The sequence below is a fragment of the Lytechinus variegatus genome, chromosome 1 (genome assembly GCF_018143015.1).
Source record: "Lytechinus variegatus isolate NC3 chromosome 1, Lvar_3.0, whole genome shotgun sequence".
Classification (NCBI taxonomy): domain Eukaryota; kingdom Metazoa; phylum Echinodermata; class Echinoidea; order Temnopleuroida; family Toxopneustidae; genus Lytechinus; species Lytechinus variegatus.
The window spans coordinates 94,570,692-94,597,597 of record NC_054740.1 but is presented as its reverse complement, the minus strand read 5'-3'; the positions used below and the strand labels follow the sequence as shown (position 1 = coordinate 94,597,597).

Sequence of the window (26,906 nt, the reverse complement as noted above, 5' to 3'; positions counted from 1 at the left end):
TCTCCAGGAAATGTGCACAATCTCATTAGTAAACAAAGTGAATTACACTGAATCTTCAAGAGAACAAGGTATGTATGAATATACATCATATCTAGGAATTATTTTGAACAAATCTGTGTTTAAGACGATGATGTTGCTAGCCATCCATACTTGTGGTTGATCGGATCAATCGCAACTCTTTGTGAGACAAGGCCAAGATGTTATAAAGTATAATCACAAAAAAGCCTCATAAACCGAGTATTATTGGCTAATGTAGAATATAAAAATTAAATGTGACATAAACAAATGTTCACACTACATTGAACTGAAAGATTGACAAATTCAGAATTTCATTTTCAGCATCAATATATAATGAATGAAAGAAATGACCCCTTTCATTCTTTTTATGTGAAAAGGATGTTTGATTTCACAATAAAAAACTTTCCCATTCTATTCACGCTCATTTGGATTAATGCTGTTTGTAAAGTCTTTTTTTCCCTCAGTCATTTCAAGGAGTTTCCAGTCATGACCCCTTTCTCATATTATTATTATTAACATAATAGCTGCCATTTCATGACGTCCCAAATGTGATAAGTAAGAAATTGAATATAACTCCACCACTTTGCTTGTGTCCCTACGCGGTGCATTTAAGAATTCTTGGTTGAAGTCACTTGCATTTTAATTCCAGGAGGAATATTTCCTTCCACAGGTTTACTACCCACAACTACAGGAGCAACAGACGGTGCACTGATGGAGCTTACAGCAGTATTTGTGGCATTAGGTACAGTGAAGACGATCTGCTTTGGACTTGGTGCTGAACCAGGAGCCAACCTTGGAACCGTTACCACACTTTTTTTCCCACCAACGGGCTGAATATTCTGTAAAACATTCTCACTCACAATTGCAGCTGGGGCAATTTGTCCCTGTGGCAACCCCCCAATCACATTATTGAGAATGATGGGCATATTGCCAGCTTGAATAGGTTGTTGTGGCATCTGCGAGACTTTGACCGTCTTGCCGTTGCTGCCTTGCTGTCCGGGTGTGACCTGTATGAAGAACTTGCTACCCTGCTGCACGGGCTGCCCAAGTGCTTGGACCAATGAAGACATGGGCAACTTGTTTGATCCCATCTGTAATTTGAAAGGCATGTTAGGAGTGCCCTGATTTTGTATTCCACCGCTGATACCAGGGTTGGCCTGCACGGTGAGGTTGGAAGTAGGATATGCCATCTGTATCCCTGGTTTGCTAGTCCCAACATAAACTACATTAGGTTGCTTGGACACATCATTCCTTGGACCAGGAACAAAATTCACAGGTTTCGTATGAGAGTTGATTACAACTTGCCCCGTAGAAGCATTCTGGCCGATGACTTGTGGCCCATTCTGTTGCACTGGTGGCATGTACATCTGCACACAAGAGTAAAACACCAAGTTAACAATACAGCAGATTTTACCAAAGGTGTAACATGTCAAATAATGATTTAACCTAGTGTTTAATTATGCACAAATGTGACACAAATATCTAAATATCTTATCCACTTTTGTTGCTCTGAATCTATTAGACACTGGGAATAATAAGCTTGAAACAGGGATTACAGTCAAGATTAGATATAATGGCTGCATGTATGGGATAAAGAGCCACATACATAAATGATAGCAATTGCTTCATATAAAAGCAATCAAAAATAATATAGACACCAAGCAAAGGACTTATCAAATCTGTATGCGTAGTATACAGGCACTTTCTGTTGCTTGTCTTTTGCACTCATCTGTACACATAGAAAAAGATTACTTGAAAGACATATTGATAGCAGACTCAAGGAATTTCTAGCTGCAAAAAAAAGCAAAGTTTCTGCTGGAAATTATGCATAAAAGGATGGGTTTTTTTTTCTTCTTTTCTTGTTATTGTAAGCATTTGCTGATGTTTTTATAGCCCTGGCCTGGGAAGAGAAGGTGATGGGTAGATTGTACAGGGGAACCTTTTTTTGTTGTCAAAAATTTAATGAAATTCTCCTTCATTTACGACTGAAACCCATTTTTTTCGGGGGGTGTCAGATTTTTCTTTACAAACCACTACCACCTTTTTCCCAGGCCCCTGGGCAATTTTAGCGAATTAATTTCTAAAAATTTAAATAAAATGAACTGAATTGATGATGGAATCAATACAAAACACATTTTTGTTGTGATCCTTTACCTTTCATATCATTAAACACATCAGTTGCAATGTACTTGTCAAATAGTGTAGTAGGTTTCACGGTACACCATGTATCTTTCTTGGGCAAGTGTTGGTCCTGAAAAGGACCCTCCAATCTCGACGTTTCGACAAGTGTGTTCTTGTCGTCCTCAGGAGAATGGGAGAAAGAGATTGGGTGGTCCTTTTCAGGACCAACACTTGCCCAAGAAAGATGCATGGTATACCGTGAAACCTACTACACTATTCTTCTTCGCCATGGAAACCTTCAGAAGTTATACTTGTCAAATATTGCGCATCTTTTGAGACCTCATTTGCTTGTAATGTGCAGTGAACATGGTTCAAAATTTACTTAACATATTGTAATTGGGTGTTGGACTAACAAATTTGCGAATAACATGATTTTGATTATTTTTATTACTAGGATTAAAGTTGATTAATTTTATTCTTGTTGTAACATGCATATCATCACCAACATATCTAACTGAAAAATACTAAAATGCAAGAAGTAAATAAAATATAATACATAAGAAATTAGAATAAAGAAATCATGGAATAATAAGAAAAAATTATCATCCTTATCACTTTCTTAAATATCTACATCGGGAGCTTTACAAAGCTTTAAAAAGACTGTTATTTTGATGACTGAATTTAGAAAGCTCAAGATTTTGGCTGCCAATTGCGCGATCATGATAAAAATCAGCACAAACCCTGTCCACAACATTTTCTCTATAATCCCATTCCTTAAAATATTCCCCCAAAACAGGATTTTCCACTATTCTTTTATTTATGCATAAAAAATAAGTTTATGTAGACAACATGTATACCAATATTCATTGCGAATGCGCAAACCTCTGACAATCATCAAATTTTGTTTGGCGGGGGATATAATAAAAAGGAGGTACGTGGGTCTGTACAAGAGATATATTAGGAGGACAAATCTTACCACCTTAGAGGGTGTCTGTGTGATTATCTTTGATGCAGGATTGACTTGCTGGGTTCCCATTGGAGAGGTCATGGATGCCATCTTCACATTCTGACGAGATGCAACATTTCCTGATGGCTGTGTCCACGAGCGATTGGGAATGTACTGGCCAGGATTGGGCTTCCTCAAGGCATTAGGGTTACTGGTAGTATTGCTTGTAGGAAGTGTATATGTTTTCTTCCGCGCAACCATAGTTGGATAATCCTGCAGAGAGCATATTGTTTATTGATTAAATGAATGGTAAATGTATTTTTTTGTCTTCTGTTTCTATAGCATGACATCATTTGATTTCCTTTGCAGTCCCCTGCATTGGCTACCTTCTCTCACCTGTGACCTTGCCGTGTGTATTTTCATGTCATTTCCCAAAGGGATTGGATCTTTTTGTCGTGACTGGGTCTATCAATTTCCTACTCTTTCCACAGATCTTCCTTTTGATGTCCTTTCTCTGAAAAGAATGTTTACATTGTTACTGCAACACATGTGTAACCTGACTGGTGAACCACCCATCCCCCCTTTTTGTGTATTTGTACATGTGGATGATGCACATTCCACAATGATCCCCCCCGGGGGATAAAGATGATTCATACCTCAGGGTCGGGTTCCCATGTTGGGTCATCATTGTCGCTTTCTTCACCACCAAAACCATACTCTTTCAGCCATGCTTGTTCTTCCTCTCTTACCCTCTTCTTCTTCTTTTTCTTCTTTCGACAGGGGTCATATGGATCCTGAATAAAATAGAATAAAATGATTGAAAGACGATACATGTTTATGACTGCTATTATTTCATGTTCATAAGAGCTAGAATTAACAGAGCTCTGGGGAACATTTCATGAAAGGACTTGTCAGATGTTTTATGCGACGAGTCCTGTTTTATCTGACAATGACCATGGGAAGTGTATCAGTTTTCAGACCTGACAAATTGTCAGACAAAAAATGTTGATGAAATACTCCCCAGGTGTGCATTTAATATCAGATTTCACTCAGTCTTCAATAAAAATATTTCAATATATTCAGGTAATAAAAAAAATCAAGAAAAAAATATGCTTCATTTTAACCCTAAGACTGAGGGGGGGGGGAAATTTTTCGTGATAAATCCGCCACGCAAATTTTATTGACCGCATCGCTGACCTATTGCCTCAAGTCTCGCCCTACTCTTGAGAACAAATTGTGAATCTGGGTACACGGTTCTGAAATTATGCAACATTTTGTAAGTGCATGCTGACTCAAAATTGCTCAAAAACATGAATTCATGTAGTTGTACTTATCTATTCAAATAGTGTTTTTATCCAAAATTCATAAATGTATTATTAATTTTCCTTTCACTGATTAAAATCAAATAATTTCATCTTATTTATGGTCAAAATAAAGTCCCTAACAATTTCCATTGAAAAAAACAATACAAAATAAAAAGTCGAAAAACAAAGAAATACATAAGAAATTTAGAAAACAATTAAATAGATAATTTATGCGATGTTGAGATTTTTTAAAAAGTTCATATGATCAGATTTTTATAAATAGTCTGTGAACCAAAAATTAGCATTTTAGGGGCATTATTTATTTAATTAGAGCAAACTTTTGATTTTACTCATAAACTAGCATAATTAATTCGGAATGAGATTTTTTGCAGAATTTGATTTTACAGTTTTATAGATTATACCATGGGTAATGCGCGTGCCAATTTTCGTCGTGATTTACGACCAAGATCATGGGGTAGGGGGGGGGGGCTGAATCAGCCCCCCCCCAAGTCTTAGGCATCAAAATAGCCCAGTCTATTCAGGGTTAAATCACACATCCCGTATAATCTTAATTGATGCAAATCAGTAGAACACTCATGAGAAAAACTCTCAGGAATTGAACTTACCACTACTGCAGAAGGGGCAAATGGGAAATTCCCAGATTTCTGCTGACACTTCTTCTCATGCTTTTGCCAATGACGCTCCTGACAATTATAACTACAATAGCTAGTGTTCCAGCAGCAAAAGTAATTAGCTTCCTGACGGCAACTTGCACACTGCAAAAGAAATAACAAATGGTGAAATATGAAAAAACTATTATTACTCTGAGCAACCATGAATATCTGATTTCCTTTAATTTGAATTTATCTTTCCTACATTTTTTTCAATAACTGGAGCACAATATATTTAACTGTCAATTAATATCAGCCTTCTTTTTTTGGGGGTGGGGGTGGACTTGGTGACCCTCAATCATCATTGCCCTATTGAAAAACACAATTCACCCGAGTGACATGAGGTGTGTCATCAAGTAAATACAAGAATAACGAGTTCATAATACTCTACAGCATCATACACAGCATGTGTGGTTATGGGTCATTTTAAAACCTGATGAAAATACATATTTAGCAAAGCCACTCTCAATATTACTCAACAAAAAGGAAAAAGACAGTCAATGTTCTAGAGCTGTCAAACTATGAAAATCTGAACATTTAGAAATTCTTGTGCTTTGGTGAATAAAATTGATATATTGTTCCTGTCAGTAATGCACTTTTGGTGTGATTTACGTTTCTCTAGAGAGGTCCTAAGACTGTTATTTTCCATAATAATTAAACAACGCCCATCATTATTTATTCACATGCTTATACAACAAAAAATTGTCTTAGTACCACTGACAAGAATTTTAAGGGTAGCAAGACTGGTTAAGGTGGGAACCCAAAACAACTGCCTTCTCAGCTGATGCAAGGGCTGCTCTCATTATTATGATGCAAGGGCCACTCTCTATCTATGTCTTACCCATTGCTTTCCCTTGGTGTCAAAGATAGCATCTTTCCTCTGTAGGTCAAACTTTCTCTTCACCTTATTCAGCTTGCAATCTTTACTGTATTCCATCACTTGACGGATCTCTGCTGCAGCTAGATCTACAAGTCAAAAAAGGATAATCAAGGTGACTGTAGTGCTGCAAAAATTAAGATTTTTGCACGATTAATTTTTTGCGTTCTGCCCAAAATTGTAATTTCATGTGTAAATAAATCCCTGAAAGGCTCTTTTTTATTTGCTCAGAGACTTTCTGACAGACTCTGATCATCTCCATATTAAAAAGAAGTATCAAAATGCTTTCTTCTGTATTGCATTGTTCTTTTATTTCATATATATATATTTCCTTATTTTTCGACTTAAAAAAACAAGAATTTTGATGAAATTGTCAGCGATACTTTTCTATTTACTTATAACTTACAATTCATTCAATTCTAGATAAGGAAAGTAAAAAGAATTCTCTAGTTATGAAGTGGTTGGAAACAGAATTTGCTAGGGATTAGGGGTTTCACATCCACTTTTACAAAATGTTGCGCATGATAAGGTATAACAAATTGGGCTCAAAAGACAATTTTGGCACCATGCAGTGAAAGTCAACATGCAAATTTTTTTAATCCTAAAATTCCCACTGGAAGATAACTCAATAATGTAAGAAGCTCAAGCAAGGTTTTAGGATTTCTTTTCTTTCAGGTCTCTAACAGCTTGCAAAATTAGATTTGAAGCCAAATTCTGGAAGGACACTTGCTAATTGCCACAATTCTTTAAAAAAAAAACCCTCAATTTGTACTTACTGTTACAGTGCATCATTTCCTTCTCTTGAAGTTCTTGCTTTGCTTTGAGTGAAATTACTTCTCTCTTCAGATCAAGGACAAGCTTCTTGATTTCATCACTAGCATCCTCAAGACTAGAATCAAGCTCTTTAAAAGACTTCACTGCATCATCAACAACCTACAATAACAAGAGATGTAGATCAAAAGACATTACAAGGCCTGTTTTTTTATTATCAAATTGGCATCTGGCTACAGTTACAGTATCACTGCACAGTACTCTGTTTTTAAAGGGGCCTAGGTTTTCAGATCACTTAGTTTGGCTTTCAAATATCACCTGCCACGGCCTCAATCAGAAAAAGAAACATAAATACTTGGGTTGGGGTTGAATATGGAGCAGGCAAACATGGATAGGGTATTGGGTTTAATAATGCTGTGGCAGCAATAACCACTGAAGCATAAGTATGTGGCTCATAATACATCAATGTTAAATTGGTTTAGTCAACTTGCTTATGCATAGATCTGTATACCATGAAGAACTACCTGTTCACATATCTTTATTTGAAATCAGATGTAATTTACATAATTAAAAACGTGTGGGCTGACTGATATCTAATGAGGTTTATCTTTACCTTGGCAATTAACATTTTGTAGTCTGGATCCATTTCCACAGGTTTTGGAGTTCCATCCATTAACTGTTTAGAACTCTTTGACAGTTCTGCAACTTTCTTGTCTCCCACTGCTGGTATCTTCTTGGCCTCTTGACTGCTTTCTTTGTCCTTAGCTTCTTTGTCCTTTGCTTCTTCTTGTTTAGCTTCTTTGTCCTTTGCTTCTTCTTGTTTAGCTTCAGGCTCTGTTGATTCACTAGAAGATATGTCCTGACTGACCTTGGGTTGTATCCCTTCTGGTTTCTTTTCCTTCTGGTCGTTAGTGTTTGCAGGAGTAATGTCTGTATCCCTTGTGATCTTCGTTTCATCATCTGGTTTATTGCATTTTCTTGTGGCATCTTCTTTCTTCTCTTGATCGCCCGACTCGTCATTTCCTTCATCAATGAGTAATGCCCCATCTGAGGAATCCCCATCATAATCATCAACATCTTCACCAACATCATCTTCATCATCATCATCCTCAATATCATCATCAATAGAAGCTTTGTCATCCATGACTTGGGTTGACTTTGCCTGGGCTGGCATGTCTTTCAACTTTTCATCTGATTGAGACTCATCATTCTCTATAACCTTAGAAGACTCTGCCAAAGTCTGATCATTTGTCTTCTCTTTCTCATTGCTTTCATCACCCCTCAATCCTCTGGAATTGATTTCCTCACTATCACCGACATCTTCTGTCTCCATTGCAAGACTATCCTTTTCAGATATAACAGGACTGTCCACACCGTCTTCAAGTGTCTTGACTACCTCTTTCAAAACCTTATGAGAATCTTTGAGCATCTGATTCACTTTACTTTCTGTCATATTTTCTCCTGCATACTCATCAGTTGCATCATCCATGGTGCTTGTGTCGTTAGAAGGGCTTGCAGCCTGAAAGGATGCTTTCTCTGTTTCCTCTTCCTCATCATCAACCTCACTCTCCATTGTTTCATCTCCTGTCATATCAGCATCATCCAAACCATCCTCTTCGTCTCTGCCTCCTTCATCTCCCAGCTCTTCTTCCATATCCTCATCAATGCCTAGGGATGCCTTACAGGTGTCGATGGTCTTGCTCAGGTTAAGAAGAAAGGTGTCCTTTCTAGGCGTTGACTGATTAGATTTCACCTCTTCTTTAGGGATGCTTGAACTTGCTTCAGATGAATTCACATTGGACTCTAGATCATCAAGTTTAGGAAGGCGGCTGGGTAGAATACTAAACTTGTCATCATCTTTGGCGACGAGTTTCTTTGAGACTGGAGAATCAATGGTCTCGACAGTGTGAGTACCTTCTTCCTTTGTGACATCCCTGGGACAAGTTTTAAGTTTATCAGGATCTTCCGCATCTGGTTCTACAGTACCTTGTCCTGTTCTTCCTGGTGATAGGTTGCTATCCTTGTCTGAAGACATCCTTGGCATCTTCTCAGGCTGTTGAGGAGACTCAGAGACTTTCCTTTTTCTGTCAGTATCAATGGATTGTCCCTCATCGTCATTCTGGTATTCCTTGCCTGCTGTATCAGAGTGTTCACCCTCATCCTCCTTCACTCTTGACTGAGTCACATTTTCATTAGAATCGTCAATATGCTTCTTTTGAAAGCCCTTCTCTGTTTCTTGGTCCGCTTTTCCCTCCTCATTTTGCATTGTCAGGAATTCCCTTGAAGCATAGCTATGCTCCAAATCAACATGGTATGGAGACTGTGAGGAGTCTCCTGTTACATCCAGCTCACTGCCATCCAGACTAGATCCTGGAGAGGAGTCTGTCTTCATCTCCGTCAATGCATCCGCTTTCCCATCTGTCTTATCATCCTCCACACTAGAGGCAAGAGAAATATCCATTTTGTCATCTGTCTCTTCCTCTTTCTCCTTCTTAGAGGCCTCTTCACCATTTTCAACAGCCTTCGCCTTCGATTCAGCATTCTTTCCTGCATCAGTCAGGCACTTGACTTTTCCATCGGGCATGACTGCCAGAGAGCTAGTTGTGTAGCGCTTGTTGGGATCATATGGAGTCAGGTGAGGGGCATACTTGAAGGGGTGACCTTGCTTTTCCTCCAGTTTCTTGATATGAACCTCTGCCTCCTTGATGGCAGCATTAAGTCCTGTTAGTCTCTTCTTTGAGGCTGGGAAGGGGATCTTGGTAGAGTATTGGAAGCAGTTGTGAGCTGGGATCATGGCTCTATCGTGCTGTCCAAAGAATCTAGCTTCAATGAGACCATCCTCTTCCTTCATTGCCTGCATTAAAAAAACACACAGATATGATCAGTGGCCAGATGATAGGAATACTGGGGTTGATTAAGAAAGCTTAAGTATTTTGGACTGTTACACTTAATTCAATTCAATTCACTTAATTAAATAACTTTGAATGTTTAATCAAGTAATGTTTGGGAACAAAATTAGAATATTTACGTTTCAGAACTAAAATGATTCTATTTCAATGCAACAAAGCAGTGCACAGTGCTACTCCTTGCTAACAGGACGTACAATCTACTTGATAAAGTTCTGACAACTATCCTCAGACTGATTCTTTGGCCACATGCTTCTAAGAGATGAAATTGAAAATAAGAAACTTTGACTTTGGATAGACAAAAGACAAAGAATAAGTGTGCTGAAACTGAGAGTACAATTGAAAAAATGTAACATTGTATATTTCATTGTATTTCATTATTACTTCAATGATTGGGTGGGGGTTGAGAATGGGTTGAAAATATGCAAATTATAAATCAAACACATTATACTAACCTTAGCAGGCCAGAAAGGGAAACCATGCAGCTTGGCCCAGATCAGTGGATGAGGCTTGGTCTGAAATGTCAAAGCAAACTTGATAAGTCATTAATCAATTTCAAAAGTTTGAATTCACAATTTTAGAAACGAATATTAAATATCAAATGAATTATTCTCGTTTGACAGATGCAAAATAAAAAGGGTTAATTTATATACCTCTCAACACATATCATAAAAGCAGGTGCAGCTATAAACTCTAAATTCATTTAAACAAAAGACAAAGAAAACTGGTATGCATTTAGCTGAAAAAGATATCATGAAGGACTACAAAAATATATATCTTTTTGAAAATGCTCAACAGATGATTTAGGTGTATAATGAAGCTAACAATTATGATACAGTAACATAATGTTGTAACCCGCACCCGTTGCGGTACGGGTTAACCTGCCGGTATGCCTCAGATCGCGGGTTGCGGGCCGGGCCGAGTTCATTCTCAAACCCGCAGACTGTCATGCGAAAAAAAGGGAGAATAAACGACGCATAATAAAAACATTCACAGTGAAAATTGAGTTAAGATCATGTGCTTCTTACGTGGCAGATTCTTTTAGAGACGTAGATATTTCCTTTTAAAAAATGCTGGCGTATTTTTGTCTTGTGAATAGTGAACAGGACTGAGTCTGAGACAGTTCATTATGATAAATACATCGAGTAATCGAGTTGCTCTTTCAAAGGCCAGCGCCTGTGCATGCAGCGCAGTCAAAAGCAACCGCATGGGCCAATGAAACTCGATGTTGAGTTTCCCGTCCCATTTTTTCCAGCTCATAATGAGGAACCGATTTCATTATTCATTACTTTCAGAAGATGAAAGTTTGACTTCTGTTTATTCTGTGGAACTTGAAGCCAGGGAAAAATTTATCATTTTTTTCGGGGGCTCCATTTTCATTTTTCTTGGTAATATTTCAGGAACTCTTTTCAAATGCTACGTTTTTGTATTTTGAGGAAATCCTGTTCACTTATTAAATTAATTATTACTTGTTGTTTAATATTGTATGATTTTTAAAGTTTTTTTCATGCTTAGAATCTTGGATGTGGGTGTGTTTGTGTGGGTGAGACTGTGAGTTGAACTTGATATAAATGAATTTAATATCTAATTTTTACTCCATCTAATTCCAGTACTTGGCCATGTAATAAAGGCCCACATACCCTAGACAGCTGGCAGCCGTCTGTTTCGAGGAGTTTTTTAACATTTTTTTTTTAATTTCTCCTCGTACACAGACGGCTCGCTATCGTGCAGCCACCATTAGGGGACTTGCAATGCAAAATCCCCCCATCGGGGCTTTTCAATTTTTGTCTTTAATGAATAAAAATTTCGAAAATTATAGTGACCAGAGTGCAAATTTATATTCCCTCTTGGCATCAATTGCCAAAAAACGGAGAAAAATGAAGTTAAAAGGAACAAAAACAGTGACTTACCTCGGCTGTCGCGCAAATTCACTTCCCCGTTTTATCCGATCTTAAGTACATAAACATATGGCCATTGAGTCCCCTGTACAGATCGCGCTAGAACTTCGGTCTCTGTATTTGGTGAGTGAAGCCAACGAAGTTCAGCTGAACAACCAACAAAACAGAGACCGAAGCTTTTGGTCTACACATACCCTTACTTTTCCTGAAGTTCTTTGAAAATGCAGATCTCCACAAAAATTGTCTTTCTCTATGGGGGAGTCTAAATTTGGTGATAATGAACTCATTAATAACTTAAATATACATGACAATGAAGAAATCATCAAACTTCATTGGCAGTTTTGAAAAATATACCCGAAATATAAACTCTGTCTGAAGCAGAAAATCACCATCATTGAGGCCTTTACATGCAGAGTGAATTGTACCCCAGAGCTCTGGCAGAGAGACAGAGCTCAGACTAGCTAGCACAAGCGCCAATGCGTACGTGGGTGAGCCTCCCGTCGGCTTTGTAACAGATTGAGCTTTGATGATTTTTTTTTCTGATATTTACCTCATTCTCTGGAAAAATAAAACAAATGATTTTTAAGTTATAATTAGCAAATAAGATAAGTTATTTTGGATGTTACTAGGCCGTATAATAACTCACCAACGCGAGGTTACTAGATTTTGGGATTTATTGAGGTACATGTAGCTCAACCTTACCTCGAGCGATGTTCGTGCAGGCTCCACCACTTCTACGGTTGTTGAGTTGAGCCTGCACGAACATCCCTCGAAGTATGGTTGAGCATGCAGCGTCATTCCATTCACAAAAAAAGAAAGAAAAGATTTACAGGTATATACAAGATATACAAGTAATTGTGTTACTGAAAAGCTTATATTAATGTTTTAAATCAGTTTTGAATCTAGATATCCAAATAGTTTATTTTCAGAATTTGATTTTCAAACGCGGGCCAAATTTCATAACACAGGCCGGCGACGGGAAACTAAACATCGAGTTTTAGCGGCCATATTATCGAATGAAATACAAAAACAGAAGGAAATAATATAGAGATAAACGAGAAGAAAAAATTGACTGTATCATTATCCAGGTATTTATTGCAATTTTGATTACTTTATAGACGAGGTCCCATAGAATTGAATATTGTAATTATGATAGTTGTGAGTCGCAGTGTCGACCGACCTGGACTGAAAAACAACATTGCCGTCTGCCGATCCTTGCTGGGCAGCCTGGGCTAGCTAGCGCGCTGAGCTGCGGCTCGCAAGTAGCTCCGATCAGAGGCGTTAATTGCGTAATGCTTTCAATTTCGAGATCAGAGCGGACCCATTTCGTGGTACAAAGTCACCCAAAAAACATTTTCTCTTCGGAATAAAAGGCGAATTTGCAAATTGTAAGTAAATTCACTCTAGGCTAGGTAGTAGTAGACATATATTTTCCTGATTTGAGCCTGTATAGTGTGGGGATTGCAGAAATAATGTTTTTCATTTTTCAAAGATAAATTGAGTTGCGGGTTAAAACCCGACGGGTCAGCGGGTCCCGCTTGCAAATTATTGGATTATACGGGACGGTACGGTTCGGGTTTTCACTTGCGGGTTACAACATTACAGTAACATAGAGCAAACAGGTGCTGTGGCCTTAGAGGAGGTTCTCCAATATGCAAACATAAACCAAAGAAAGAAAATTAATCCTTAACTGAACAGGTTCCAAGGGTGGGGGTTTTTCTTTTAGAATAAGTGGTTTTCGTGATAAAATCTGAATGCAAATTTTCCCAACATGTCATATTTATTTAGCTGTCACATCTCGCACAGTTCGAGACCTTTTCATGATGATTGTGTCGACCACTCCATAGGTAATTTTGCTGATAATTGGCTTTGCATGTAAATCACATATTTTGTAAAAAAATATTGTTAGATATTTGCCCCTCGGTTTCCCTTCAGATTAAAAAATTCAACATAATGCTGAATAATATAATCAATAACAAAATCAGGAGAATATAATGAAATGCATAGGGAAATAAAGAATGTAGAAATGCATTGAAACTTAGATATCATAAATCCCATTAATCAAATTCATCGATCATACGCGGCGGGAGTATTTCATGAAAATAAGCAAGAAAATGAGAAATATTGGAATTCATTTTTGATGTGCCTATTCACATAATCTGCATACAGTGAGCCTACAAGACATGGATACTTACACAAACTTCAGAGAACCACTGAGGTTGTTTACAAACAGCACCTAGGTAACAGTCTGGACATAACTCAACCTCAGCCATCTAAAATAATAAAACAAATAATTCATTTTCTAATAAGGTGAACAACATGGGATAAGATGTGGAGGAACAATCTAAAAATATGAATATCTGAAATTATCTGCAAACAAATAAAAAAAAATGCAAAAAAAATTAAGTTCCTCCTAAATCAAAATGGTACAAATTTACCCTGAAAATATTTTGAGCATAGTCATTTTGTAGAAGTATTCTTACACTTATTCAGCAATGGGTGTAAAATTGAAGTTCATCCCTTTCGTCATTCATGCAAGGGCACAAATTTAAGGAAACATTGTCACTTTGGAAACTTCACAATAGACATTCTAATGCAAGCTTTTTATTAACCGGGCGCAATCTTGTTCCTGGTCAGAGGGGTTTTGCGCCTAGTTCCTCCGAAAACTAGTATGCCAGGGCGCCAGAAAAATATCACAAATTGGCGCCCGGTACACTATAGCCTATAATATAAGCGGAGGCTGCAGTAAGTGTCTTTGCTGTTATGTCAGCATAACAGCAAAGACAATAACTGCAGCCTCTGCCTTGATTGTAAGCTAGGTACACTACGGCAAAATGCGCAGCCGACCGCCGTATACGAGGACGATAGACATAGCATTTTGCAGTTTTGATGTGCAGTCGACAGATTTAAAGTTTTGGAACTGACTGAATTTTTAAGAAAAAGTTGGGGCTCCTGGTTCCATCAATGTGGCTCCTGGTCATCCAAAAAATCAAGGGGACCAGGAGCCACTTGCCTTCAAATGTGGCTCCTGGTCTACGCCGAGTTAATAATAAGCTTGTTCTCATGTCCTCTGAATCTTTTTATTATTATTATTATTTATTTGGCGTCACCTGTGCCTGGGAGGCGAAGAGCGAACTGAATCACTATGACCCGCAGGTCTCTCCTCCCGATATAACTGATTGGGGGAAATGCAGGTGGACCACTACACCGGGGTTTCCCCCTACTCTTATACGAATAGTGCAGTGGGTTCTTAACGTGCAAAGGTGGTGACTCTCCTCTACACGGGGCCTCCATTTAACGTCCTATCCGAGGGACAGAGTGTTTTCCATTGTAACATAGCCTGCATCTATGAAACATGGGAGAGACGTCTACACACAACGCACCGGCTTCAGTCATCCGCCCGGGGTGGACTCGAACCCACGATCTTTGGTTCGACGGGCAGAAGCGTTACCGACTGAGCCAACACCGCTCTCCGCTTTGTATTTACTGTTGTCTACAATGATGTGTGCTTACTCAACTGTAAAATCAAAATTATCACAAGTCTACAAACCAATTAATTATACATTTTGTAACAGCATCTGTTTCTTTTCATAATTTCAAATACTTAGGAAGGAAGAACATTACAAATATCCCCCATATTATCTCCATCAGTTTACAAGACAAAATAACTCTTAGCAAAGATGTGACTGGGTGCAACAATAAATGATAAATGAACATACCAGAACACAGAATATATAACAATTTTTTATTAAAAACGGCTCTTTTGAAATTCAAAAAGTGACAACTTTGTCATGATTTACAGCGCCCACTCCTGCCAAAGCTAATGGATGACTTAGATTCCTACACAGAAGTTAGTAAAGTATAGGAACAATTTGAATAAGCAATTTTGCTATAAAAACTACATGTATTTCACCATTTTGATCTAGTTTCACCATTTTGATCTAGGAAAAATCTTAATTTTACGAGGATGCACTGCATAACCTACCTCTGTTTCACAAGCCTTTAAAAAAGATTTTGCAGCATTGCTGTACCTATTTCCACCTGCCAAAATAAAATGTTAAATATATTCATACAAGTTGTTCAAGAGTCAAGACTCTTACTCTCATTTCTAGTACTAAAACATGATAAAAGTACATATTATTTGAAACAATTACCCTAAAAATGTGTTTTAATCCATTATGATTTAAATAAACTACTTTGTTTCAAAATTGATGTCATAACTGCGAGGTCTACTCAATCTAACACATGATTTACAATAATGGTAAATAATAATATTATAGGGTATTTATATTGTGCACATATCCACCTTGTTAGGTGCTCAAGGCGCTCCTATATTACCCGGCTAAGCTAGGCGTTCATAGCGCACACAGCTTGTTAAGGAAGTACTTCCTACCGGTACCCATTTACCTCACCTGGGTTGAGTGCACATTGTGGATCAGTTTCTTGCTGAAGGAAATTATGCCATGGCTGGGATTCGAACCCACGACCCTCTGTTTCAAAGTCCGAAGACTAATCCACTGGGCCACAATAAGGTTTGAATATCAGATTGAGAACTGTGTTTGTACATGCCGAATGCCCCTCCCCCCAAAAAAAAAATTATTAATAATAATTATAATAAAATATATGAATAAAATAAACATTTTTTTGAATTTTTATTAAAAAATCAAAAAAACTTTTATGTTGCAACAAAGAAACCCATTTGTTACTGCTCTTGGGAGACAAGAAGAGGTTTCAATCAGCAAAGTGTCCTTTTGTACATGCTTCAGATATAAGTCATAATATAATAGAAAGAAACTCAAAAGATAGCTTTGGCAGACACAGTCTACATTATAGAAAGTTTTCAGGTAAAATGCTATGCATCACATCCTTAAATGCATTTTCATGACATTAGTACCATTAACAACAGTTCTGATGGAAAATCTGCCCTTCTATAAGCAAACCTATAAACACAGTATCAAACCTAAGCTTATCCCAAATTCAAATCGTCATATTATCACCCCCCCCCCCCTCGAGACAAATGTCACCCTACCCCGCACAATATTTGAGAAGTAAAGACATAGCAAATTTAGCAGGTGATACCTTCTTATCACACCCCTGGGGGCCGTTTCATAAAGCTGTTCGCAAGTTAAGAGTGACTTGAAGAACGACTGGTGATCCTTTCTCACGCGACAAACCTTCGCCTACGGTGTATACCATTTACCAAAAGAAAGGATCGCCAGTCGTTCTTAGAGTCATTCGTATCTTACGAACAGCTTTATGAAACACACCCCTGTATTGCTATAAATGACTACCCTCAAACTTACCTCCAAAATACACAAAGGCATTGTGAACAATCCATTTGGCATCAGCAAGGAATGATTCCGTGGAGCCATACGATCTACTCTGCACATTCTGAATAGGATAGTGTATGAAAAGAAATAATGAGGTCATAGGATTACTCATATGTCCAAGTTTTATGAACTAGATTCATAAACATTCAAAGTTACGATGGTAATTCAACACCTTCCCCCCAACATGGCCAAAGTTCATTGACCCTAAAATGATCTTTGACCTTGATCATGTGTTCTGGAACTCAGGCAGGATGTTCAGTAATACTTCACTACCCTTTTGTCCATGTTTTATGAACTAGGTCCATGTAATTTCTAAGTTATGATTTCAAAAACTTAACCTTAAGTTAAGATTTTGATGTTCATTCTGCCAACAAGGTCTAAGTTCATTGACCCTAAATGACCGTTGACCTTGAAACCAAAGCAGGATGTTCAGTAATACTTGAATACTTTTATGTCCAAGCTTATGACAGATAGTCAGTGAAAATAACAATTTGTTATATTAAATGCTCTGCTGATTGTGGAAAGAGTAATTTTTCAGTAACAAATTCTGTATGAATAAGTTATAAAAAGTAACTGTTTCCTGATGAAAAGGAGTGTTGGTGATATTAATTCATTGCTATTCAGAAGTGAATAAATAAAAAACAAAACACTAATAATATCCTTTTCTTTGAAAACACTTAAAAGTATGTAAAAGATAATGCCCGGGTACAGGTTATCTGTAATATACTGTAATAGATGTAATAAAGAGTAGAATATTAAAATAGACAAAAAGGTCATTGATTCACTAAAGAATTAAAAGCATAAGGCACCTTTGGAACAGTTCAAGCATGCCCGAGGCTTAGCCGAGGGTATTTGGACCATTTCAAAGCCAACAACTGTGGGTAATTACATGTATATGAATGCTCATGAATGAAATATGTGTATTACAGGTTTCATAAGAAAGTGATATGCATCTTTATTTATCATTTCATAAACCATCCTCATCTCAAGTCAAAATTTTGACCGGTCACTAGAACTCGTCATTAGTACCAGCCTGTCAGTAGCAAATTTGCCTTTGGTTAAACACAAATGACTGGTCACATGATATATGTCATCCAATCCTTTCATTAGACTTATGTCACCATTCTTTAGTACCTTTTCCATTAGAGATAGGTCCATGGGATGGAAGATAAACTGTCTGTAATCTCGAAACTCTCGAAGGTCATCAATTGGTGTAAAGAGCAGAGACTAGGGACAAAATACAGAATGTCAAGATTAATAACGAGTCAAGTTATTTTCAGTATTCAAAAACGAATCTCATTTCATTTTTTTTAATAAATATGAGCTAAATGCTTTTAAGCCTGAAGAAATAGATCATAGACCATAAATAAAAAACTGTGACTTCTTGATTAATCTTCACCACCACAGCACTAGCGTCCTTTGGCAAGGCGTTTATCTAAATTTGCCACTCTCGACCCAGGTGTAGTACATGGTTACCCGGTAGGAAGAATTCCTTGAATGCTCGATGCGCCCGATCAGGGTAGCCGTGCTAAAGCCGGGTAATAGTATGCAGCACTTAGAAACATTTGCATTAAGCGCTATATAAATGTTGCATATTATTATTATTCACACAACAAATTGAATTAAGGCAATCATCCTCAGTCGCAAAAAAGAACTTGTCCATACCTACACAAATCTTATAAATATAGCAATTTCTGGTACTATCTGACATCAGTATATACATGTAGGTGGCAACATATATCTAGACTTGTTACTTGCATTGAAACAGCAAGCCCAAAGACAGAAAGGGAAAAGTCTTTAAACACAAGCAAAAACTTACATTTGTGTATCGTTTCATCTTTCCAATGGCTGTACGTAGAACCTTTGCCAGTTTATCAAGAGAAAGCGAAGCCATAGCATTGGATTGCGTCTCTGTACATTCTGCATCTGTGATATTCTGATATTAAACATTATATTGACATGATAAGAACAAAGATTAGTTCATTGTAAAGAAGAACAACAAAAAATGTTGCTTTGAATATATCGTACACAACACAAACAACTATCCCTAAATGCACTTCTATGCATTGATCACTATATAAAAATCATAATTGAAAAGTAAACTCATGCACCAAAATCAGAACTGACTCAAAGATTCTTCATGAAGTTTTATTTTATATAAAACTTGTTTAGAAAAGGAAAGCTAAATGTTCTTTTGAAAACATTGCTAGAGATGCTTTATAATGACCTGCTTTTTACAGAGCTCATAAAACACATACAATGCTATTTCTTTACCAATATTGTCTTGTTTATTTTCAACTTGGACCATCATAAAATATGACCAGCCTGCCATCCCCAAACCAACAATAAATTTCCCAAAATGAATTTTGAGATATTCATTGCGATTGAAAAAGCATATCCTGAGCTTTGAAATTATACATATTTTTAAAAACAAGATTTGAAGTTTGAATTCACTCAAGCATATGTGCATACTGTGTCATCGTGGTGAAACTTGGAAGCAGTCTGCAATTTTTTTTTATTGTCTTTCATTCCACTTTACAAAATTCAAATTTTGACAGTATGCAAAAGACAAATTACTCTTTCATATGAGGTTATTTTAAATTTCTTACTTTTTGAAGACCAAAATTTTGATTTTGGCTACATTGAGAGAACCATTAATGGTGGCTTATTATTGGTTTAGGGGTGGATGGTCTCGAATGGAAGATAGGGAGTACATGGTGATGCTCATAGATGTATTCTTTTCTTGCAGCCTTATGCCAGGCACAGAGTAACATAGCTCAAGAGACACACAATATTTGCAGATTTCAAATATGACAAGACATAACTCAAGTTAAGGACATGCAATGTACAGTGTCTGCATCAAATTAGCAATAAAAAGATGTGTTGGTTCTTGGTGACAAAAGCAACCACTAGAAATAATATTCTAAAATTACTTTTTGTAAGTTTGATTCATTAACAGCTTTATGCAAATGGTGCTGAGCAATTGCTTGGTCATGACTTACTTTTTGATACCATAGTTTGGAAGAGCATGATCATCTTTGAGATTACAGCAGATGATGATGATGATAAAATACCTCCACAACCCAAATATGGAAGTAATCAGTCCTTGGAATTCCAAGATATGACCTCATGAATACATAATAAGCCCCACTGAAATCAAGGTATTATTGGCCTCGTTCCTTACATTTAGAACTAGGCCAATAATAAATTGACTTCAATGGGGCTAATTATGCATCCATGAGGTCACATCTAAGGCCCCCATTGACCGATTCCCATCAAATTTTGGTAGTGGGTGCCCTGCCAAGATATGGCATGAAAAATGCTGAAATGCAAAAAAAGTTGTTTGTGACGTCATCAATTCGGTTCTCTATTAGGAGTGGATGGGTAAGAGATGTGACTTCTCCTTTTGCATGAAGTTCTTACCTCACATTCCAGACACACCCAGTCTGGTTGAGGACAGGGAACATTGGCGCAGGTGTCGTGGTAGGCCCTCGGACAGACATTACAGTACAAGAATTTACCATCATACCTCTGGTTGTGGCAAATCCAGCAGTAGAAGTCATTGTGTGGATGCTGAAAGTAATTGGTGGGAGTCATGTCAAAGATGGATAAGGCTAATATCTACACAGCAAGCAGGCTATACTGCCCACCATCAATCATTTGGGTAACATATCTTCTGGTTCAGTTTCTGGCACTAGCCTACATTATGCAACTTAAGATCCATCATTCTGGCATTTTGGCAGATAACTCAACCTATTGGCACAAGAAAAACACTGAACAGGCTCAAATCTATCACATTTTTCTTAGGGGTAAAGGTGGAAATTTAAAGCACAAAGGATGGCAAACTATGCCAAATGATCACCCTGGCCTACTTACTTTCTATGATGATTTAATGCATACATATATAGCAAGCATAGAGGAAACTATGTTGCCTTGCTTTTTGACATTTGACCTGTCCAATTGAGTAATGATATTGAAAGTATTGATCAATATCAGTATAGAGGGTGGTATGAATTAAATAGTTCAAAGATACCTATTAAGAACCCAATTTAACGGATCACGTCAAGTCCAAATTATAAGTGATGCAAATAATACAAAGACACCATTGAAGAGTAAGCACTGTCATTATAACTGTGAATAAGTGTAAACAGCTTCTTATTAACACAAGCACAAGGAATTGCAGATTACCGACAGAGCCTCCGAGAATAGACAAATGAGTAAAAAAAATAATGACCAAATAAAATTACGGAGAAAATCAAGAAACAATACGAAAACAAAGAAAGGGGGAGAAAGGAGAATGCAATGGTGGAGTAAGAAAATTACATTAATGCAGGAGAGACAGAGAATGAGAAAAAGAGAGTAAAAAGAAGAACTTGTATTGAAGACAGTTGAAATGAAAAAGAGGATACTGAAAGGACAAGGAAAAAATAATGAATACAGAGAACAGAAAATGAAATTAAATGATATCATCAACAAGAGAACAGTCATAATATTTCCAAGTAATGTATGAACGTCCACTTCATGACAGACATCCTCTATAGGAAATTTATATTCTGTATAGCTTTGTGGATGGAAAGTTGCTACTTACTAGATTCTTGATAACTTTAGGAACAGGAACCTTGTGTTTTGAGCGCATAAAGTCAGCTGCCAGCTTCGTTACAGATTGTGTAGAATTTGCTGCAGTATTCAGTGATGCAGGAAGTTTCTTTTTCTTTTTCTTCTTCATCTCTCTTCGTTTATCTAGAGGGCAAAACATAGAGAAGCCTGGTCAGTAAAGAGCATTTTGTTTGTCAATGACTCTTGTCAAAAGAAGTCAGTGTAGTCAAACACACTTGTTCCCAATCATTTTCCCTGTGACCCACTTTGATTTTGTCAGAACCAGTATACCAATAAAAATACTTGAGAAATCTAAACTGATTTCACTTCTCACATTTTTTTTCACATGACATTGAATTTCAAATCTTACAAATTAAAACAATAGAAAAAAAGCAATTTGCATGCTGGATTTCTAAGTTTTCTTGCTTGTATTCATGACCTCAATAATTCAAATATTACTTAATCAAACAGTCAGTAAGCTGCCATATTTGACCCCCATACCAAGATTGTGCAATAAATTAGCACCATCTCGAGGGGGGGATATAATAATAATAGCCAATTTCATATAGTGCTTTTCCCAAAATGGCCCAAAGCGCTTTACCGCATATTGTTGAATATAATGAATAAGGTAAATTAAGCAGAAATGGTGTAGTAATGTAAGAGGCAGATACACAGAAGCAAGAAAATTGAGAAATCTTGCACTCAATTAAAATAGAGAATAGTAGTTAATTAATGATTCCTGATACCTTTTTCTTTGACTGTCTCTTCCTCAGCTGCCTTTCTTTTGGCTCTGCAAAAGAATGAAAGTATATTGTTCTAGACTGTACAACAAAAGATGTAATATTTAAAATTTATCTGGATTTGTACAAGGCATGATCACATTACACCAGGCATATTTCTGCACAAAATGAAGAAAATTTTTAAAAAGGACTCAACAAATTTTTACAGACCAACACCATATGCCCCTTCCCCTCCTCCTCATCATCATTAATATCATCAAGATCATATTCATCTAGTAAATTAAAAGGTTTTTTTTTAATGATTTTCATACAGATCGAGCATACTGATCTTATGATTTTCATTACAGATCGAGAATACTGATCTTAAACAAATAGGAGTAATGCCGAAAATTTGTTAAACAAATCATATTCATCTAATAACTCATCATTGTCACCATTATCATCCTCATCAACATCTTCAGACTCATCAGAAACATCATTGACCTTCTATAGCATAATTTTTAATCATCATTTTTAATCTTTGTTACCATCATTTTCCTAATCATGAGTTTATTTTCATTTAAATGTTATGAAGTCTTCTTTTGTAAGAAAATGAGAAGCCTTTAAACCTAAATGATATTAATGAGATTATCAATTATTCCTACCCTGCATTGGCCCGATGTGTCCGTCGAAGTGCAATTGGTACGATCTGACCAGCATCACTGAAATCCATTTTGTCGTTTATTCCCCCTGCTGTTCTTCAAGTTTTCAACTGTTACCACATGCCTCCTGGGTAATACTTGACCAATGAGAACCCCCGAAGGAGGAATACCCTAAAATAAAATAAGAAAACTTTATCTCAATTTCCATTTAATATAAAATTTAAGAGAATGAACCCTGAAAAAAAAATGAGTGAAAGAGAGAAAAGGAAAAATGTAAAGTGACAGCGGATGGAGCAATGGGAGCTTTTTTCCGAAACTTTATCAGCAATCACTTCCTGCCAGCTGTCAAGAGGGACAAGGAGGAGTACTAGTAGTCTACTCTTGTACGACGGACACGAATCCCATATAACTGTTCCCGTCATCAAGGAAGCCAGGAGGAACAGACTGACACTCTTTCTTCTGCCTTACACTTGCTAGAACCACTTGACATGGGATGTTCTGGGCCTATGGAGTGTCATTTCAACCGCCAATGTGCATCCATATCCAGGCATGGTGATTTTGAGGCACATCATCGGGCTCATCTCGCCCGCTTACCTGAAATCAATGACCCACACCAACCTAAAAGCGGCCTTCAGAAAGACTGGTGTTTGCCCATTCAATACATCTAAGGTGGACACCAAGACAGCAACTAGGCCCAGTGTGGTGACTACTCCACCAGACAATCATCCAACTCAAGATACTCAGCTAACAGACAAATCACCATCAGAGAAGTTTCTGTTGAAGAAGAGACCAGTGACCCCATCACCATCTACCACTACAAGAAAAAGGAAAGCACCTTCATATGAGTCAGGTGAGGTGGCAGTAACTGAAAACGGCATATTCCTAAAGATATTCAGAAGACACCAGCAGCAGGATGAGCACCATCAGAGAAACAGTCAACAAGCAGGACCTAGACAACCCAATCCATGTCCAATACCACCTCCACCACCAACACCATCGCCAACTCCCATGAGTTTGAGAGAAGACGACGACGATGATTCATGCTGCCAGTGTAAACAACATTCGCCACCTCGTCACCTCATAGATGGAGGGGTCTTCATCATCAACTTGGTTCAGTGTAATAAGTGCCATCATTGGCTTCATCTTGATCTGCTCACCAGTCATTCACGTAGGAAGAGATGAAAGATTTATCTGTTGATGTTGTGTGAATGAACCATAACCTGCTGTTATATTCCGACTTTTTCTCATTATATCATTCTCATCTCATTTCGCCTTTCACTTTCTAGCCTCTCACATTTACCAATTCTATCTGTTTTGCTGAATCTTATTATTCAGTCATTATATTTTGTGAATGATGTTTCACGATGATTATGCAAATATACAAATACATATAACATGTAAATATTTTTATATGTGAATATGCAAATATATATGTAAAAAAAATTAAAGATGTGCATGGGTTTATAATGTAAATATGAAAATATAACTCACTGTGACACTTTCATTCATTTTATCGCTTAAGATGTCGATAAAATGAACGGTTTTATTCAAGTATTCACCAAGTGAGACTTCTTTTGATTATGTTTATAATTCTGTTGTTTGCTTGTGATCCGATTGAGATGAAATTGGTGTAAAGTTTATCTGATGCCATTGTGGTGGTTGGATTTTTAAACATGCATATGATTGGTTAAATGGTGTAAAATTTGGGTGAATGTGGTAAACTATGCCAATATAATGCACATAAAAGACAGAAATGGGTGTATTATGCCTGATATAAATTAGAAAATCATCAGCTTGGCCTCTGAGATTGTGGTTTGCACTTATCATATTTGATGATGTGAATATTGCAGGAGTAAAGAAATCTTCACTGACCCCCCCCCCCCCCCCGGAAAAACATACTGATAATGGATAATGAATAAAAAATCATTATAAAATAAAATTAAAATAAAACAGACCTAAATGAAAAGAAATCATGAAAAACAAGAATGTCGCAAAGGTGCGCACATAGTATGCCGACATGTAACACCGAAAATTTTAAAAATATATTGAGTGGAATTCTCTTTGTGCACAATCACTAACCAATATTTTTTTAAAAATTTTATACTTAAATCTATGTAGTCATCGCACTTACGCATATGCGCATTGCAAATTAGCACACTTTTTTTTTTTTACCGAACTTCGGAACCAGGCCTTTAAGTTCGGTTCGGAAGTGCCAAGTTCGGCAAACTTCCGTTCGGTTCGGCTGCAGCACTAACAGTCTTCTGCCACTACCGTATGATAGTGGGCCCCAAGTCTGCGCACCTAACAATTTGAGTTAAGATTTAACATGAATTTCTTCTCATTTCACAAAATCTTTTGGTTAATAGTGTTCCTTATAAGTGTACCAAATTTCTCATTAAAATTGAAAGAAAATATATGATTTTCTTGAAAAAACCATGGGCAGTCATTTTCAGATTGAAAAAAAAATGGGACCCCATGTCTGCGCACTCATTCACATTGCACACGATTCGGGGATTTTGATGACAAAGGCTGCATTTCGACTTTGACTTAGGCTGTCACATAAAATGCCCTGAACTCATTATTTTTCCACCATTTTGAGTCAGATTTTTTTTATGTCTACTCTATGTATTGCATATATGTGTAAAGTTTGTGCTCATTGCTTATCTTTTTTTACTAGAATCGCGCAGATACGCGGGTGCGCAGACTTGGTGGACCACACAGACATGGCCTAGGGGGAACTGACCATACTTTCATTTCAACAACCCGGAGTCAAATTTCATCCTTACTTAGTTTCTATGAATTTTTCAAAAAAATAAACGGCATTATCGTGATATAGGGAACCACCGTTCACTTCATAGAATCATACAGCAGCGCTTTATTCAGTCACACGCACGGTTCCCTAAGCTATTTCCACCTCCATTTTGTACACAAGTGCGCGTACACAAATCTACGAGTGGTTCCCAAAAGCACGATTTGGCCAAATAAACTATAAAGTGCCACTTTTCACAAGTATGTATATGGCCATGGGAATCAATATGGCCCATGTCTGTGACACATTATCTTGCGTTTGCCTCTAACGTTTGCGTATATGCCCCTATTAATTTGATTCCCGTGATCCTTTGCGGTGACATACGCCCTCATGCAAACGCGCGCGATCGTCTTGCATGTCAATGTCAGTCAACTTATCGTTAGCTTAGAAATGAAAAGGGATTTTGATGACTTACTACTGGAGCAATGCGTTCTCCAGACACTAAATACCGCGATGAAATGCCACTTACAAAACTCAGACAGTGATTCAGTAACAACCCACAAAATACTATCACAGAGTAACGGTACTAGAAGAGCAAAATTGTGTGGGGATGATAGGCATACGACCACGAAAAAAGGCCTTCATACGACGGATGTACAGATTTTATGGTAACCTCAAAAATCAAAATTGAAAAGGATTTTTTCCTAAGGTTTTTTTGAAATGAAGATTCAAGGAGGGTTACTTTCAAAGCATGGGTTTAATTAGATTGGGTAGATTTCACATCACTTGATTATCTAAATATATAAATCTGCTAGATATGATTAAAACTAAGAAATTTTATTTATGAATTTTCATCAAAAAATAAAAATGCTTCTATTCTATCGCGTTTTCTGATCGATACACAGCTCATTTAGTTTTCTTAGATGAATACTTGAAAAGAAAGCGAATGAATCACTCTTTCTGGTTATATATATCGGTTAATTTTTTTTCTTTATATTTTGACCACAACATAATTATTTTCCTTGCATAGCAGTATAAGCAAAAATAAGGATTACTTTAGGACTGATATGTCTACTTCCAGAACATATATCTGGCATTTCATATCCGACCATCAAAGGGTATGCTGACAGCCTTCTTGAAACAGGAATATAACCCAACCTCGTTCTTCTAAAAGAGATCTTATTCCCCGATCTTACTATATATATTTTTCTCCATTTGGACATAGGGAGTTCAGTGACAGCTAGACCTAATTCCGACTAGTGGATCTGTTACCTCCTCCCTCCCCCCCCCCCCTCGTCGATGTATTTTAGGGTAAGTCCAACACCTACATTTGCTTTT

The 26,906-nt window shown here is 37.2% G+C and overlaps 1 protein-coding gene across 3 annotated transcripts; it reads right to left on the bottom strand.

Annotated features, from left to right (window-relative positions):
- Positions 1 to 26,218, bottom strand: LOC121429218 (protein kinase C-binding protein 1-like). 3 transcript variants are annotated; one of them, XM_041626181.1, is made up of 18 exons: positions 26,044 to 26,218; positions 22,823 to 22,990; positions 22,185 to 22,228; positions 21,431 to 21,582; positions 20,266 to 20,415; positions 18,662 to 18,778; positions 17,977 to 18,069; positions 16,816 to 16,903; positions 15,498 to 15,553; positions 13,708 to 13,785; positions 10,070 to 10,129; positions 7,322 to 9,562; positions 6,714 to 6,870; positions 5,902 to 6,026; positions 5,016 to 5,165; positions 3,742 to 3,879; positions 3,116 to 3,358; positions 1 to 1,385 (listed from the first exon to the last, which is right to left on the bottom strand). In XM_041626181.1, exons 2-18 carry the CDS (start codon positions 22,888 to 22,890, stop codon positions 627 to 629), a joined length of 4,719 nt encoding a protein of 1,572 aa, XP_041482115.1. In that variant the 5' UTR covers positions 22,891 to 22,990; positions 26,044 to 26,218; the 3' UTR covers positions 1 to 626. The 3 variants fall into 3 exon arrangements, with proteins under 3 accessions (XP_041482115.1, XP_041482130.1, XP_041482122.1); XM_041626196.1 differs by having other exon boundaries at positions 3,119 to 3,358; XM_041626188.1 differs by having other exon boundaries at positions 26,098 to 26,218.
- Between the last annotated feature and the right edge of the window lie 688 nt (positions 26,219 to 26,906).

Coding starts and splice junctions, on each gene's coding strand:
- LOC121429218 (XM_041626181.1), bottom strand. CDS start 22,890: ATGGATTTCAGTGATGCTGGTCAGATCGTACCAATTGCACTTCGACGG. Junction 10,130..13,707: donor AGTGGTTCTCTGAAGTTTGT/GTAAGTATCCAT, acceptor TTGACATTTCAG/ACCAAGCCTCATCCACTGAT. Junction 3,359..3,741: donor CATGGGAACCCGACCCTGAG/GTATGAATCATC, acceptor TGCTCTCTGCAG/GATTATCCAACTATGGTTGC.